The sequence below is a fragment of the Xyrauchen texanus genome, chromosome 13 (assembly GCF_025860055.1).
Source record: "Xyrauchen texanus isolate HMW12.3.18 chromosome 13, RBS_HiC_50CHRs, whole genome shotgun sequence".
NCBI classification, from domain to species: domain Eukaryota; kingdom Metazoa; phylum Chordata; class Actinopteri; order Cypriniformes; family Catostomidae; genus Xyrauchen; species Xyrauchen texanus.
This window is the reverse complement of record NC_068288.1, coordinates 38,463,316-38,480,478: the sequence shown is the minus strand read 5'-3', so window position 1 is coordinate 38,480,478 and position 17,163 is coordinate 38,463,316. Positions and strand designations below refer to the sequence as shown.

Genomic DNA, 17,163 nt, shown 5'->3' with positions numbered 1-17,163 from the left:
TATAATATATAAACTGTTGTATTGATCAAGTGTATCTAGCTTTGATACAGCTCAAGCCTTCATCACTTTAGAACTAATAACGGAGGATAAGCTGCTTTTCGGCATTATTCCTTACATATACAGTATATTCATCCAAATTTTTATCCTCACTTCAATGCATATTTTTTATTAGATGATCAAATGTTCTAAAAAAAAATTCTGTGTCTTATATTTCTTTGTTAAGAAATTTATGTTATTTTTGCCACCCTCCTCTGGTCTTTGTGATCATTTTTTAGAGAGGAATAGCATCTCCACTGTAACCTCATCCAGCAGAATGGAGTGGATCATCCCTCTGATGGTTGTCTCTGCTCTCACACTCCTCTGTCTGATTATGCTGTTGGCTGTCCTGGTCAACTGGAGGTAAGACAGGGTTGAAGAACAACAGTTTAAAATACAGCAATAAGTTGATTTTACCAAAGGTGGTAAATCCAAATGTTTACTTATTTAAAAAAATATTTCCTGTAATAATCAGCAGCATGCTTTAAAGAGCAGTATTTTGGACCAATGCGATTTCTGAGCTACCCCCCCTCCCTCTCTCTCTCTCTCTCTCTCTCTCTCTCTCTCTCTCTCTGGCCTTTATAAACATGGCTCAGCTCTCTTGAGAATCCCGGCCCCATCTGCCCGCCCTCTCCCAAACCTGTCTCTGTGCCCTATGGTAACCGAATCAAAATCCTCCTAAGGAGCTCCCTGCCAAATACCACCATCCTCCTGTTCTGTCCAGTTTTGTCTTGTGTCTGTGTGTGAGCTAAGAGGTAACAGGCCCCCTAGGGACTATGAGTCTTGAGCGGATGGACCCAGCTGTGCTCCAATCTGTGATCTTGACTGATCTAAGCATACCATTAAATGGCGATCACGAAACATTAATGTAACATTACATTAATAGGTAACATTACATTTTAATTGAAGTGTGTAAGTTGTAATATTATTTACAGTACTTACACATGTATCCCTGACTATAAGCAGGAATTTTTATAGATAACAGATATTCGGCACTTTATGTTTACCTATTTATTCTATATATATATATATATATATATATATATATATATATATATATATTTTTTTTTTTTTTAATGATATTAGACCAAGTAGAATGAGCACACTTTGCTAATATATGTGAACAGAGTTTACACAATTAGCCAGGGTTAGTTTTAATTGATACTAGGGATGCATCGAAATTTCACGGCGCTACCAAACAAAGGCCGATCATGTCAGCGGTGTGGAAATTCTTCAAAGTTTCTGATAAGGACATCACATTTGCGATCTGCAGTGTTTGTTCTGCAGAACTTTCAAGATATATATATTTACAGAGTACAGCAAGAGATTCTACAGGAAAGCGCCCTGATCCACAGCAGTGCCACAACTAGCGCAGCTACACCACAACTTCAGACGTATCTAGCTGAACTACCCATTGCCAGAAATGACAATCCCCTTGACTACGGTTGCATAAACAAAGACCGCTTTCCTTTGCTTGCACGGATTGCGCACAGGTATTTATATCTGCCCAAGCACCAGCACAGTGAGTGAGAGTCTGTTCAGTGCGGCATCTCATGTTCTTGATGAGCTTTCTGACAGGAGAGACTGTCAGAAAGTTTAGCAACTGTTCTTGAAGAGAAACCTGTCACTTGTACTTAAATAGAAAGCAGTCCAATTTGATGTGTTTAGCAATTACATTACACTTGTTCTTCACTTGAGGATACATCTGTCGTTTACAGTTGAGGTTGGATTTAGTTCAATTACTGCTGTTTTGCACTGTTGTTTTGCATAATAATTTTCACTTAAAGTGTACATACGTTTACATAAACAGAATAGAGCACTGATCTATATATATAATTATATATTATAGTTATATATATATAGATCAGTGGAATAGAGGCCCTCTGCCATTCTGTGTTCTGCCTGTTGTTTGAATTAAAATGACTGTTGCATATTTAAACTTTTTGAAAGATGCTAGCTAAGTTCATTACTTGACTGTTGTTTTGCATATAATAGTTTTCTAAAACTTTAACAGATTTGTTAATAAAATCTGTAAAATTTGATTTTTACAGAACTGAATAAAGAATAATATTTAATAATGTTTTAATATATTTTTTGTCCAATATTGGTGTAAAAGTGTGATTTATTTTATTGGTTTGTAGTTTTTCAATTCAGATTCATAAAATTCATGAAATTCATGAAAAAGTATAATGTTAATACATTTATAAATGTTTTTGTTTTTCTTAAATAGGTTAAAAAAAAAAAAAAGTACATTTCGGCTTCGGTTTCGGTTTTCAGCCAAGTGCATCCTGGATTTTCGGTTTCGGTTTCGGCCCAGAATTTTAATTTCGGTGCATCCCTAATTGATACAACTAATCAGTCAAATAAATCTAACTATATTTGTATACTTTCTTAAGAAAGCCAATGTAAACGTCACCACCAACGTCACCACCACCACATCCAGGGTGTTGTGGGTGGTTTCCAGGGCATTGCTATGTGTTCTGAGTATTTTTAACATGTTGTTATGTGGTTGCTAAGATGTTAGGGTGGAGGTGGTTGCTATACCATTGCTAGGTGGTTGCTATGACATTGCTGTTTGTTTGCTAAAGTGTTCTGAGTGTTTTTAGCATGTTGCTATATGATTGCTGAGGTGCTCTTGGTGGTTGCTAAGGCATGCTATGCATTTGCTAAAGTGTTGTGAGTGTTTTAACACATTGATGTGCTACAATCTGGTGACTAGGGCATAGCTATGTGGTTGCTAAGGTTTTCTGGGTGGTTATATGGCTTTGCTATGTGTTTGCTAAAGTGTTTTGTATGTTATGGCTTGTTAAGTGGTTGCTAGTGTGTTCTGGGTGGTTGCTAACTGGTTGCTAAGGTGTTTTGGGTGATTTCTAGGGCATTGTTAGATGGTTGCTAAAATGTTCTATGTGGTTGCAAGGACACTGCCATGTTTTTGCTAAAGTGTTCTGATTGTTTTTTAGCATGTGGCTATTTTTACACTTTCTTATGAAGATGTGATTGGGGCAAAAGTGCAGAAGTCACTAGGGTGTATTTTTAGCATGTTGTAATGTGGTTGCTAAGATGTTATGGGTGTCTGCTAGGATGTTGCTGTGCATTTTCTAAAGTGTTCTGAGTGATTCAGCACATTGTGTGGTTGTTGGGGTGTTCTTGTTGGTTACTAGGGCATTGCTTGGTGGTTGCTAAGGTAATCTGAGTGAATGCTAGGGTGTTGCTATGCATTTGATAAAATTAGTGCTTTAGCATGTTTTTACTAGGGTTGCACAGTATACCAGTAATATTGCAATACTAAAATATTTTAAATGGTACGATATCATTTTGTTGTTAATTTTGGTACCATATTAAAGTATGCTGCCAAATGTAATGCAATGTGAGAGATTTAAGATGAAATAAAAGACCATTTGAAAATAATAATAAAATGGCCAAGTGTGCTCATTAAACAGCAGAAGGATTTCAATCAATGAAATAGTATACAGTCAAATGCGCTGCATGCCACAGCATGAATAAAAGGTGCCTCTATGCTCTGTCATCACCTTCATGCACACAAGCAGGCATGCACACCAAAAATAGGTACACCAAATGCTATATATATATATATATATATATATATATATATATATATATATATATATATATATATATATATATATATATTGTTGGAAGTATTATATTTTCATTTGATTAAAGCTGTACAGTATGTATTTGATTAAACACAATTTGATTTGTGAACATTTAATTAAAACATTTAACATGAAATCCAGAAAAAAAAAAAAAAAGGCATAATTTGTATCTTACATTTTACATTTTAATTTGTATGACTTTATTCAGTTAAAGTTAATTTCAAGTCAAGTCAAGTCAAGTGGTTTTTATTGTCGTTTCAACCATATACAGTTAGTACAGTACACAGCAAAATGAGACAACGTTCCTCCAGGACCATGGTGCTACATAAAAACAACAAAGGACCAACATAGGACCACATGAGACTACACAACGAAATAAAATACCTATATAAAAAAACCTATATATATCTATATAAAGTGCACGTGCAAACATGTGCAAAAAGTACAGGACAGTACAACAAATTAATGACAATGAACAGGACAATAGACAGTGCAGCACCGACCAGTACTCAGTAGTGCAAAAAGATGACAGTTTCTAAAGATGTAAACATAACATACTATGAGATAGTGTTCTATGCACATAGCAGTTATTGAGGTAGCAGACAGTTATAAAGTGACAGTTATTAAAGTGCAACTCAGGACACGTGTGTGTCAAACCAGTCTCTGAGTATTGAGAAGCCTGATGGCTTGGGGAAGAAGCTTTTACACAGTCTGGCCGTGAGGGCCCGAATGCTTCGGTACCTCTTGCCAGACGGGAGGAGGGTAAAGAGTTTGTGTGAGGGGTGTGTGGGGTCGTCCACAATGCTGGTTGCTTTATGGATACAGTGTTTTTTGAAAATGTCTTTGATGGAGGGAAGAGAGACCCCAATGATCTTCTCAGCTGTCCTCACTATCCTCTGCAGGGCTTTGCGGTCCGAAACGGTGCAAGTCCCAAACCAGGCAGTGATGCAGCTGCTCAGGATGCTCTCAATAGTCCCTCTATAGAATGTAGTGAGGATGGGGGTTGGGAGATGTGCTTTCCTCAGCCTTCGAAGAAAGTAGAGACGCTGCTCTACTTTCTATGTAAGTTCATCAAAAATCTGAGTTTTTTTATTTGTTGCCTAAGTTTCGAGTTAGTATCAATACTGAGGTACCAGGTCTGGTATTGGAGCAACCCTAGTTGTTACTGCATGTGGTTTCTAGGGTGTACTGGGTGGTTACTAGGTGGTTGTTAAGATGTTCTGGGTGGTTTCTAAGGCATTCCTTGATGGTTACTCAGGTGTTCTAGGTAGTTGCTTGGTGGTTGCTTACCAGCCAATGTATAAAAAAAGCCCACATCCAAGTCTTTATGAAAGGCTGGGGTCCCTCCTTCATTGCAAATTTATGGGATTTTATTCACCCATTTTGTAAACCACCAAGTAAAATGAATCTTATAATTAAAGGTTGATCCCCTCAACAAACAACACGTTTTTAGGTGTCATTTACAGTATGGTAGTAGCTGAAGCACAAAAAGTGCAGGATGGCTTGCACGCACAGATATATGAATACTTAAGCCAGGGGATTGCTCAAATTCCTAAAACTAAGTGATGCATAAATATGATAATTTAACAATTTCAGCTCTGTAACGAATAATGATTGCATTTACCAAAAGTTGATCGGTTAAAGTAAAAGGCTGTTTGAGTTTGCTTTTTTTATATAGTGATCTATCGGTCTATCAAGCTCTATTAAGCTTGTTGTTCAACCTTGATGTGGCAGTAGGGGGCAGTCAGCTCCAGCTGATCCAGCTGATTTATTTAAGGCCTTTCTTAGTAAATATTGATATGTGATTAATTGCAATTAATTTGATTAATTAATCGGCACATCATGTCATTAAATTGGTTAAAAAAATGTTATGGACTGGCAGACCTAGTACATATATTTTTCTTTCAGGTATTCCTGTGTCATCTGAGGTGAAAAAGTGCAAAACTACCTCCTTTACCAAAACTTTCCCATTTTTTCTGAACTTGAGCTCAAATGAGTGTTTACCACAAAGTATGCTATTATTTACAGAAATGAAGTATTAATGTTGCCAAGGCGATAGGCTAATGAGAGCTTTATGTAGGCAGGGTTCCATCTGGATAGCTCAGAGGATTTCAGAGTCTGTACAAACTCACAGATGCCCATTAAAGACCAAAGATACTGCAGTCGTTTCTGCAGTACATTTCTACATGTATGCATGTGATCTCCTATGAGTGAAAGAAATTTAACACTCGAACAGATAGAGATGCAGATGGGGAATGATAAGAGGTTATATTTATATTTTTACCATATGCTATTTTTGCATTCTCAAGTCCAAAAACTTCACCGAAGGATCCAGCTACACCATAAGTCTGCAAAATGTGCGTCTGCCAACAAAAGAGCCCCTATCCTATAAGGTCATGAGTGCAGGGTACCTGCCCCCAACACCCACCCACCCTCTTTCTATCCATCCAGTCCCCCCTCCCTCTTCAGGGATCCAGCCAGCATTCTCCCTCTCTTGCCCCTCTTTTTATCTCACCTTCTAAGGATGAATAGCCTCTGCTGTTTGCTCTGCATACAGTACAGGTAGGGGCAATCTTGTGAAAATGCAACACTAATATTTAGATGACAGTAAGTCATAAATGGGGGTTTGGGAGGGATAAATCTTTCTTGTGCATTTGGAGTGAAATATATTTTTATTAGATTGTTTCCCAGGCAGAGAGAACACAGCAAAAGGGAGAGTTGCAGGTGCAAAGTTTGGCTAGACAATATGTATCATCACTTTGTTGTTCATGTATTTTTTGTGAAACACAGAGGGGGAACTAGACATTTAGGAGTGTTTGTATATGCTAATGTATGCTTGATGACAATACTTGTATTATATATTTTGATGTTTTTCTAACTTCTTTTTAGACGTCTTGAATGCAATACTTTCATGTTGTTGTTCTAAACTCACCTTGCTTTTATTTGCTTGTATTTATGTCTATTTAAATGAAGTTATCCTCTGTAACTTCAAACAAATACCGTAAGAAAAAAAAACTCTTTCATGAGCACTATTTAAAATTAGTTTTGGTTTTTTGGCGTAAGTTTGAGTAAATTACATGTAAAATAATCTGTGTACATTTAATTTGCTTAGATTAAATCTTATTATATTTTTGTATATACAAATCGACATCATGCACCCTGTTCTCTAGATTTTCGGCATGGGTTATATGGCAAAATATATGGAAATTTTTTTAATGTGATGCAATCTTAGCAAATTACTTAGATTCAGGGCTCTTTTTAATCAACACTTTACACATCCTCTGTAATAACTTTCACTCTAAAAGATGATCTTAGAGACACTTAGCAAAGACATCCTCTACAGCTCTTTACAAACAGTAGGGTACCGCTTGATTCCTAAAGTGGTTTGTAGGTTGGACAAACTTGATGTACCACATCATTTGATGAAAATACATTAAGCCACTTTCAGCAAGCCCAAGGCTTCTTCAGATTTAAAGAGTTATTTTAAAAACATCCTGTTTACCTGCACCTGTAAGCTCTGCATCCACAAAAATGTAATGCAATTTAGAGCCATTGTCATATTTGGTATATATTTATCTGCCTTTTCCAATTGTGTGTGTGTGTGTGTGTGTGTGTGTGTGTGTGTGTGTGTGTGTGTGTGTGTGTGTGTGTGTGTGTGTGTGTGTGTGTGTGTGTGTGTGTGTGTGTGTGTGTGTGTTCTACTAACCTGGATCCTTTCTGCCCATGCATAGGAGATTCTTTCAGACTGCACATTTCTACATCGAAGACAGAAACTCCCCAAGAGTGAGCCGCCATGATAATTTTCCCATCCTTTCTGCAGCAGGTGAGTGAAAATATAAATATTACTAGAAAAAATGTACTGAAAAAAATTCTTGCACAATATATTTGTCTTGTTTTTCAGGTAAAATCCTTGAGAAAATACTAATTTAATTGAGAAGCAAACTGACATATGATTTAAACAAAATTGTATGTGATGCACCTAAAACAAGAAAGAACCATTTGCCAATGGGGTAAGAGTGTAAACTTGTTTTCCCTGTGAGTTAAGTTTATTTTCTTACCCCACTGGATTTTTTCGTTCTTACGTTAAACGTAAACCTCACTAAATTACGGCAAGGAGTTTGTCCAGTCGCTCACCCTAAGTTTGACCAACAGTAATAGTGATGTTTGTGCCTCTAAATATTAGCGCCAAGTTTGATAGATCACACTTCCAAACCTCTTATTTCAGCATAGGAGTGACTGGCTCCATTCATCATCTTTAGTTTTGATGGACTAGTAAAATGGTCAATCTGTTTTGGATGGTTTATGTAATCTGAAACCCAGACTTACTTTCTTGGTTGTATAGTTGATACATATTTAATGTTCTGTGAGTCATTGTGTTTCTTCTTCTTCTGTTGGCGAAGAGAAAGTGTGGTTGCTCAGTTTGAGCAGTACATGATTTTGTAAAATTGCTCAACTGCTGCTGGTATTACCACTCTTCTAGCATCTTTTCTCTCTTGCTCACTCTGGCTTCTTTCCTTTGTCCCTTGTGTTTTTTTCTACCAATGTGAATCAGCCCAGCTCTTGACTGACATATCTATATAACTGTAATCCCAGGGATGTAAAACTAGCCATTAATGATAATGAGAACTCTGTTTGAAGTGATAGTTTAATGTCTCTGTATAATAATCATCAACAATCCCTGTTAAATTGAGAAAGAAGCCAGTGTGTGCATGTCTCAATAGTTTATTAGGGCAAAACCTCTACGATAAATGGTATAGACAGTATATACAGAGTGGGAGTTGACTTGATGTGTATTTGATCATCCATTGCCATGCCAAAGCTCTAAATGCTCCAGGGGATTCTGATCTTTTTAAAATATGGTCCCAGCTGTGTGATTCTCTGGGCAGTAATGAAGCATGCCTTTATATGGCCATTTAACATAACAATAGACCATCAGACCAGCTCCTTTCAATGATATAAAACTTATTGGCTTTATTTGATGCAGATGTGCCCAAAAATCATCACTCATTATCATCAGCCAGGCCACAACAATAGAGTCTAAGGATTTGGTACAGAGTCTATTGTCTTTTGAAACAGGGTTTTATTTTTTTACTTTATTTGAAATTAAATTTTTTTGGAGATTCCTATCTTAGTCACACTGGATATTCTGAGATGACAAAAAAATGCATTCAATAAGTGCAATTGAATGAATGAGTGAAAAAACAACAACATAATTGTATGCAATTACTAAGCAACTTATGTGTTATGTTATGTGTATATCTTAATTCCATAAATCATATGTATTTAGGTATACATTTTTTTTATTAAATGTAATTTAAATGTAATATATTCTAAATAAATATATTATTATATTATATAATACATATAGTGTAATGTTATCTCTCTCTCTCTCTCTCTCTCTCTCTCTCTCTCTATATATATATATATATATATATATATATATATATATATATATATATATATATATATATACACTCACCTAAAGGATTATTAGGAACACCATACTAATACTGTGTTTGACCCACTTTCGCCTTCAGATCTGCCTTAATTCTACGTGGCATTGATTCAACAAGGTGCTCAAAGCATTCTTTAGAAATGTTGGCCCATATTGATAGGATAGCATCTTGCAGTTGATGGAGATTTGTGGGATGCACATTCAGGGCACGAAGCTCCCGTTCCACCACATCCCAAAGATGCTCTATTGGGTTAAGATCTGGTGACTGTGGGGGCCATTTTAGTACAGTGAACTCATTGTCATGTTCAAGAAACCAATTTGAAATGATTCGAGCTTTTGTGACATGGTGCATTATCCTGCTGGAACTAGCCATCAGAGGATGGGTACATGGTGACCATAAAGGGATGGACATGGTCAGAAACAATGCTCAGGTAGGCCGTGGCATTTAAACGATGCCCAATTGGCACTAAGGGGCCTAAAGTGTGCCAAGAAAACATCCCCCACACCATTACACCACCACCACCAGCCTGCACATTGGTAACAAGGCATGATGGATCCATGTTCTCATTCTGTTTACGCCAAATTCTGACTCTACCATCTGAATGTCTCAACAGAAATCGAGATTCATCAGACCAGGCAACATTTTTCCAGTCTTCAACTGTCCAATTTTGGTGAGCTCTTGCAAATTGTAGCCTCTTTTTCCTATTTGTAGTGGAGATGAGTGGTACCCGGTGGGGTCTTGTGCTGTTGTAGCCCATCCGCCTCAAGGTTGTGCGTGTTGTGGCTTCACAAATGCTTTGCTGCATACCTCGGTTGTAACGAGTGGTTATTTCAGGCAAAGTTGCTCTTCTATCAGCTTGAATCATTCGGCCCATTCTCCTCTGACCTCTAGCATCAACAAGGCATTTTCTCCCACAGGACTGCCGCATACTGGATGTTTTTCCCTTTTCACACCATTCTTTGTAAACCCTAGAAATGGTTGTGCGTGAAAATCCCAGTAACTGAGCAGATTGTGAAATACTCAGACCGGCCCGTCTGGCACCAACAACCATGCCACGCTCAAAATTGCTTAAATCACCTTTCTTTCCCATTCTGACATTCAGTTTGGAGTTCAGGAGATTGTCTTGACCAGGACCACACCCCTAAATGCATTGAAGCAACTGCCATGTGATTGGTTGATTAGATAATTGCATTAATGAGAAATTGAACAGGTGTTCCTAATAATCCTTGAGTGTATATATATATATATATATATATATATATATATATATATATATATATATATATATATATATAACATTTAATAAATTATTTACTACAATAATAAATTATCTAGTTCATTTAATTAATTTAATATTGTATTATAATACTAGATTTTTTATATGTAGAATATGCAATTACTAAACATTGGTGTTGTGAGTGTATATATGAATTCTATAAATTGGGTATTTTTAGGTATATTTTCCAAAATAGTTTATAAATATAATATTTTAGTATATGTAATAAGAATTCTATAGTATATACAGTATACCTGTATTAAAAATTAAGAGACCACTGAAAAAAATATCAGTTTCTTTGGATTTAGGTATGTGTTTGAGTAAAAGTAACATTTTTGTTTTATTCTATAAAGTTTCTCCCAAATTCCAAATAAAAATATTGTCAATTAGAGTATTTATTTGTATAAAATGACAACTGCTCAAAATAACAAAAAAGATGCAGTGTTTTCAGACCTCAAATAATGCAAAGAAAAACAACAAAGAGTTCAGAAATCAATATTTGGTGGAATAACCCTGATTTTCAATCACAGCTTTCATGTATCTTGGCATGCTCTCTACCAGTCTTTCACATTGCTGTTGGTTGACTTTATGCCACTCCTGGTGCAAAAATTCAAGCAGCTTGGCTTTGTTTGATGGCTTGTGGCCATCCATCTTCCTCTTGATCACATTCCAGAGGTTTTCAATGGGATTCAGGTCTGGAGATTGGGATGGCCATGACAGGGACTTGATTCTGTGGTCCTCCATCCACACCTTGATTGACCTGACTGTGTGGCATGGAGCATTGTCCTACTGGAAAAAAAAAACAATCCTCAGAGTTTGGGAACATTGTCAGAGTAGAAGGAAGCAAGTTTTCTTCTTGGATAACTTTGTACTTGGCTTAATTCATGCGTCCTTCACAAAGACGAATCTGCCCGATTCCAGCCTTACTGAAGCACCCCCAGAGCATCACCGATCCTCCACCTGGTCATCTAATGGTTAGACGAAGACCTGGAGAGGCCTTCAATGTCTCTCACCCACTGTGAAACTTGGTGGAGGACCGGTGATGGTAATAAAATATACTTTATAGTTAAATGCAATTTAATTTAATATTGTAATTTACTACTAGATTTTTACATTTTCCCCACAACATAATGCTGTGAAAAAGTAGGTGGTGAGTGTCCTTACATCCGTGACAAGCACTTAGCAAACATCACTAATTATAATATGTTAGATATTTTATCAGATTTACTGTGATCTGTTCCATTTGAATGGGATTGTTTGTATTTTACTTAGCAGATTCAGAATGGCATGTGTATATGGTTTATCTATTACAGATGACCTGGAGGCTGTCCCAGTCAGGCAGTTCATCAAACATATCATGCAGCTGTACTCCAACAACCAGCATGGATTCTCTCAGGAGTTCGATGTGAGTATAGTCTTTGTAGTAGGAGTGTGTGAGAATGTATGTGTGTGCGCTACATGAACCGGTGTTCCCAGTTGCACAGAAACACAGATGGCTTTGGGAAAAGGGGTAATTAATGAAGGAGAACCTCATTAAAATCACTCCTTTTGCTGGAGGAATCTATGCAAAAATTCAGGAAGTCCTGAGCCTGGTCCATGCCCATAGCAAACATTTACATGATCGGAATCCAATAGGGATTCATTCAAAGCCAAGAACTCAATCTCATTAACAAGATTCACATACAATTATGACAATTACCTATGATACATTAAATAACAGAGGTGTTTTGTTTTACAGTTATAGCCAAACAAAACCCTTATCGATAGATTAATATCTAAATTCATTGCCACACACTGGGGCGCTAATTATTATGCTGCTGTATAAAATTTATTTCCAATTGCATTGATGTGACAATAATTAAATGATTTGGACAAATGGGGCAATTTATGGAAATTCTAATCAAAGTATGCCTAATTACTGGAATAATTAACACATTATTTTGCAAATGAGTCTTAAATAATGTAACAATTATATGGTCAACAAAATTCCATTAAATGTAATTTTGACAGAACTCTGCACAGTATTCACTGTAAACTGCATGCAAATTTATTAATAGAATGGAAACAGTATGCATTATGCAATGATAAATATTTCAAGCAGTAGTATGCTACAATATTGTCACATGACCTCATCCAGCATGCCTAATACAGAAACTGACGTCCAGTCATCATCTTGTATATACAAAACCTTATTTTTCATTTCTAATCCAAGATTGTTTAAAAAATTGGTTAACTTTTGGAAGTCTGAAAAGTTAAAAGTTGATATTACATCTGGTTCATTTGCCAAATGTAGTAGCCCATGTCTAAAAAATCTTCATACTGTATAGCATACATACAGTCTACTGTGGATATAGTAGTGTTGAGAGAAGTATTGTAGTGTGCTGTTCCATTCTACCATACTACACTATGTCTGATGAAGATCTCTCTGAAAGAAATGTTGCTGTTGTTGTTTTTTAATTAATAAAAGGGAAGATTAAAACAGTGTGTGGATTTTCCTCATTTTATTTTCAAACAGTATGCTATTCCAAACATAGTCTATGCATATAGTACCTGTCACAGTGGAACTAAACCAAGTGAAGGTAGGATCCAATCATTGGACTTTATTGACTCAACTGTGAAGCAATAACAGAACGAACGATAACAAGAAAATAAAGGTAGAAAAACAAACCAAATAATCCACAATGAGGATATTTAGACACCACTGGGAAGATATACACACAGTGAATATAATGGGAGACAAGATAATGGATGACTAAACTAGAACGTCTAAATGTACAGATGAATAGCTGAAAGGGAAACGATGAACAGGTGAGAATACTAATCAGAAGTCTGGGGAATTCATTCGAGTAAGGATGTATTGGAGTGGACATATGAGGGTATGAGAGTAATCTACCCCCCCCACGGACCTTCGGAGGAGAGCCTGACGCCGAGGTCAAAACCTCAAGACGGACTGGAAAGCGTAGGGTAGAAATCGACTCCATTCATGCTGATCCCGGTGACAGTAGGTATGAAGGTACCTGCCGATCTCCTGAATCTTCCTCTCAGATTGACCACTGAATTGAGGATGATATCTAGAAGACAAAAGGTGGGACCAGGGCCACTGAGGGATGGGCAGAGGTAGGAGTATACCTGTTGGGAGGTGACGCGGAACCTTGAAGATGGTACATTCCTCACAGGACAGGTCGAAGTTACTCACTTCTTGAGTTAGCCAGGGCCACCAGTATCTTTGTCAAACTAAGTGGAGAGTCTGGTTGATCCCACGGTGTCCAGATCCAGGGATGAGTTACAGGAGATGCAAGCGCAGCAGTTTTGGGACGAAAGTACAGCCACGAGGACATCGGTTCAGGACTGGAATGTTCTCCCTAACCATTGGAAAGCTTGACTGTCTGCAGGAGTCCAAGAGAGAATTTTAGGTTTATTTTTTAAAAGATCAGTGGGTGGTGAGACCATTTTATTGCAGTCACTGATTAATCTACTGTCGAAATAAACAAAGCAGAGAAAATTTTGTAATTCTTTGAGGGTAGTGGGTTGTGGCCAGGATGTAATGGCGGTCACCTTTTCTAAGTCCATCTGTACTCCCTGAGGTGAAATGATATATCCTAAGAACTGGACAGAGGGTTGGTTGAAATTAAACTTTTTGGCTTTGAGATAAAGGTGCTGCTAATGGAGTCACTGGAGTGCCTCTCATACATGGTGGATATGCTCAGTGAGGGAGGACGAGTAGATTAAGATATAATCGATGTATGCAATAACAAATCTGTACATGAAGTCCCGGGACTCACCCCAAAAATGTAGAGAGAGTGGTAACTGCTGCTGTGAGGGTATCAAGAGCGATTTGTATGTCGTGCAGGGTGTCAGCATGTTGTTGAAGCATTTCCGCTTGTGCCGACAAATTGTGGGCGTTAGACAATTCTCCCGCTGGATCCATTACAATCGGTCTAGTCTTCTTTCACAGAGGAACTAAACCAAGTGAAGGTAGGATCCAATCACGGGACTTTATTGACTCAACTGGCGAAGCAATAACAGAACGAATGATAACAGGAAAATAAAGGTTGGAAAACAAACCAAATAATCCACAATGAGGATATCTAGTCACCACTAGGAAGATATAAACACACAGTGAATATAATGGGAGACCAGACAAAGTATGACTGAACTAGGAAGTCTATATATACAGATGAATAGCTGATAGGGAAACGATGAACAGATGAGAATACTAATCAGAATTCCGTGGAATTAGATTGATGACTGATCTAGGAAATCTAAATATAGTACTGTGCAAAAGTCTTAGGAACATTAGATGGTTCCCAAAAACATTTGTCTTAAGATGATTATTTATATCTGCTACTTTAGTGGGTCAATAGGAAATATAAATTTTATACTCCCAAACCTTCATTTTGCAAATTGAATAGAAGAACAGGGCAACAGATGGCATGGCCCTCACATAGCCCCCTAATGAACACTGGGTCAGTCTGGGATTACACTAAGATACAGAAGTAATTGAGACAGCCTAAATAAATCATAGAACTGTGGTGAATTCTCCAAGAAGCTTGGAACAACCCATCTGCCAACAACCAAGAAAAAATGTGTTCAGGTGTAAGTAAGAGAATTGGTGCCGTTTTGAAGGCAAAAGTGTTCACAACAAATATTGATTTAGATCTTTTTCTGTTTACTGGACATTGTATGACGTTAATTGATTAATGAAAACTAGTTATGTCATAATTTGTTTAAGAAATCCTTACTTTGAAAGTTACTTACTCTACAAGTGCCTAAAACTTTTGCACAGTACTGTATATACAGATGAATAGCTGATAGGGAAACGATGAACAGGTGAGAATACTAAACAGAAGACCAGGGAATTGGATCGAGGAAGGATGGGATTGGAGGAGACTGATGAGGGTATGACAGTACCAGGACTGAGCGATATAATAATAACTGTAGGATTCATTTAAAATCTTCTCTGCAGGAGGTTCAGCGCTGCACATCTGACATGAAGATCACAGCTGAGCATTCAAATCACCCAGACAACAAGCACAAAAACAGATACATCAACATTGTTGCCTGTAAGTTGTGAAAATGGATGATTACATTTACAGTTGAAGTCAGAATTTTACATACCATTAGGTTGAAGTCATTAAAACAAATTGTTTAACCACTACACAGATTTAATATTAGCAAACTAAAGTTTTGGCAAGTCATTTAGTACATCTACTTTGTATATGACATATGAAAAACTCATTTTTCCAACAATTTCTTACCAACTGATTGTTTCACATTTAGTTACCTATGTCACAATTCCAGTGGATCAGAAGTTTACATACACTAAGTTAACTGTGCCTTTAAGCAGCTTGAAAAATTCTGGAAAATGATGTCAAGCCTTTAGACAATTGCTTCTGATAGGATGTGTACTGAATTGGACTCTATAACAACATCAGTTGCCTGTGACAGAGATGCCTCCCTTCCAGATGCGCTGTATGACTTCTATGCTAGGTTTGAAGCACAGAACGACGTGGTGGCGAGGAAGACCACCCCTCCTCCCAACGACCAGGTGCTCTGTCTGATGTGAGGAAAACTCTACGTAGAGTCAACCCACAGAAGGCTGCTGAACCAGACAACATTCCTGGCAGAGTGCTCAGAGGATGTGCAGACCAGCTGGCAGATGTTCTTACTGACATCTTCAACATCTCTCTGAGCAGCACCGTCGCTCCAACTTGCTTCAAGGCCACCACCATCGTCCCATGCCAAAGAAGTCTTCAGTGTCCTGCCTCAACGACTACCGTCCCGTCGCACTCACACCCATCATCATGAAGTGCTTCGAGAGGCTCGTCATGAGGCACATTAAGACCCAGCTGCCCCCCTCACTAGACCCACTGCAGTTTGCGTATTGTCCAAACCGTTCAACAGACCACACCATCGCCACCACCCTCCATATGGCCCTCACCCACCTAGATAAAAAGGACTCATACATTCGAATGCTGTTCATAGACTTCAGCTCAGCATTCAACACAATAAGTCCTCAGCACGTGTTTGGAAAGCTGAACCTGCTGGGCCTGGACACCTCCCTCTGCAACTGGATCCTGGACTTCCTGACTGGGAGACCTCAGTCAGTCCAGATCGGGAACAGCATCTCCACCACCACACTGAGCACTGGGGCCCCCCAGAGCTGTGTGCTTAGTCCACTGCTGTTCACTCTGCTGACTCACGACTGTGCAGCAATGCACAGCTCGAACCACATCATTAAGTTCGCCAAGACCGTAGTGGGTCTCATCAGCAAGAACGACGATTCAGCATACAGAAAGGAGGTGCAGCGGCTAACGGACTGGTGTAGAGCCAACAACCTGTCTCTGCTCACATGTGGACAAAACAAAAGAGATGGTTGTTGACTTAAGGAGAGCACAGAGTGACCACTCTCCGCTGAACATCGATGGCTCCTCTGTGGAGATCGTCAAGAGCACCAAATTCCCCCCCAGCCTCACTACATTCTATAGAGGGACTATTGAGAGCATCCTGAGCAGCTGCATCACTGCCTGGTTTGGGACTTGCACCGTTTCAGACCGCAAAGCCCTGCAGAGGATAGTGAGGACAGCTGAGAAGATCTTCGGGTTCTCCCTTCCCTCCACCAAAGACATTTACAAAAAACACTGCATCCGCAAAGCAACCAGCATTGTGGATGACCCCACACAGCCCTCACACAAACTCTTCACCCTCCTGCCGTCTGGCAAGAGTTACCGAAGCATTCGGGCCCTCACGGCCAGTCCGTGTAACAGCTTCTTCCCCC

General features: G+C 38.3%; 1 protein-coding gene across 1 annotated transcript in view; it reads left to right on the top strand.

Annotated features, from left to right (window-relative positions):
- The window catches only part of LOC127654359 (receptor-type tyrosine-protein phosphatase gamma-like), a 159,907-nt gene that overhangs the window by 131,891 nt on the left and 10,853 nt on the right, over positions 1-17,163 (top strand). The window contains exons 13-16 of the mRNA XM_052141498.1: positions 276-399; positions 7,385-7,476; positions 11,699-11,790; positions 15,352-15,448. Coding sequence (XP_051997458.1) covers positions 276-399; positions 7,385-7,476; positions 11,699-11,790; positions 15,352-15,448 — 405 coding nt within the window. The remainder of the gene's footprint in view (positions 1-275; positions 400-7,384; positions 7,477-11,698; positions 11,791-15,351; positions 15,449-17,163) is intronic.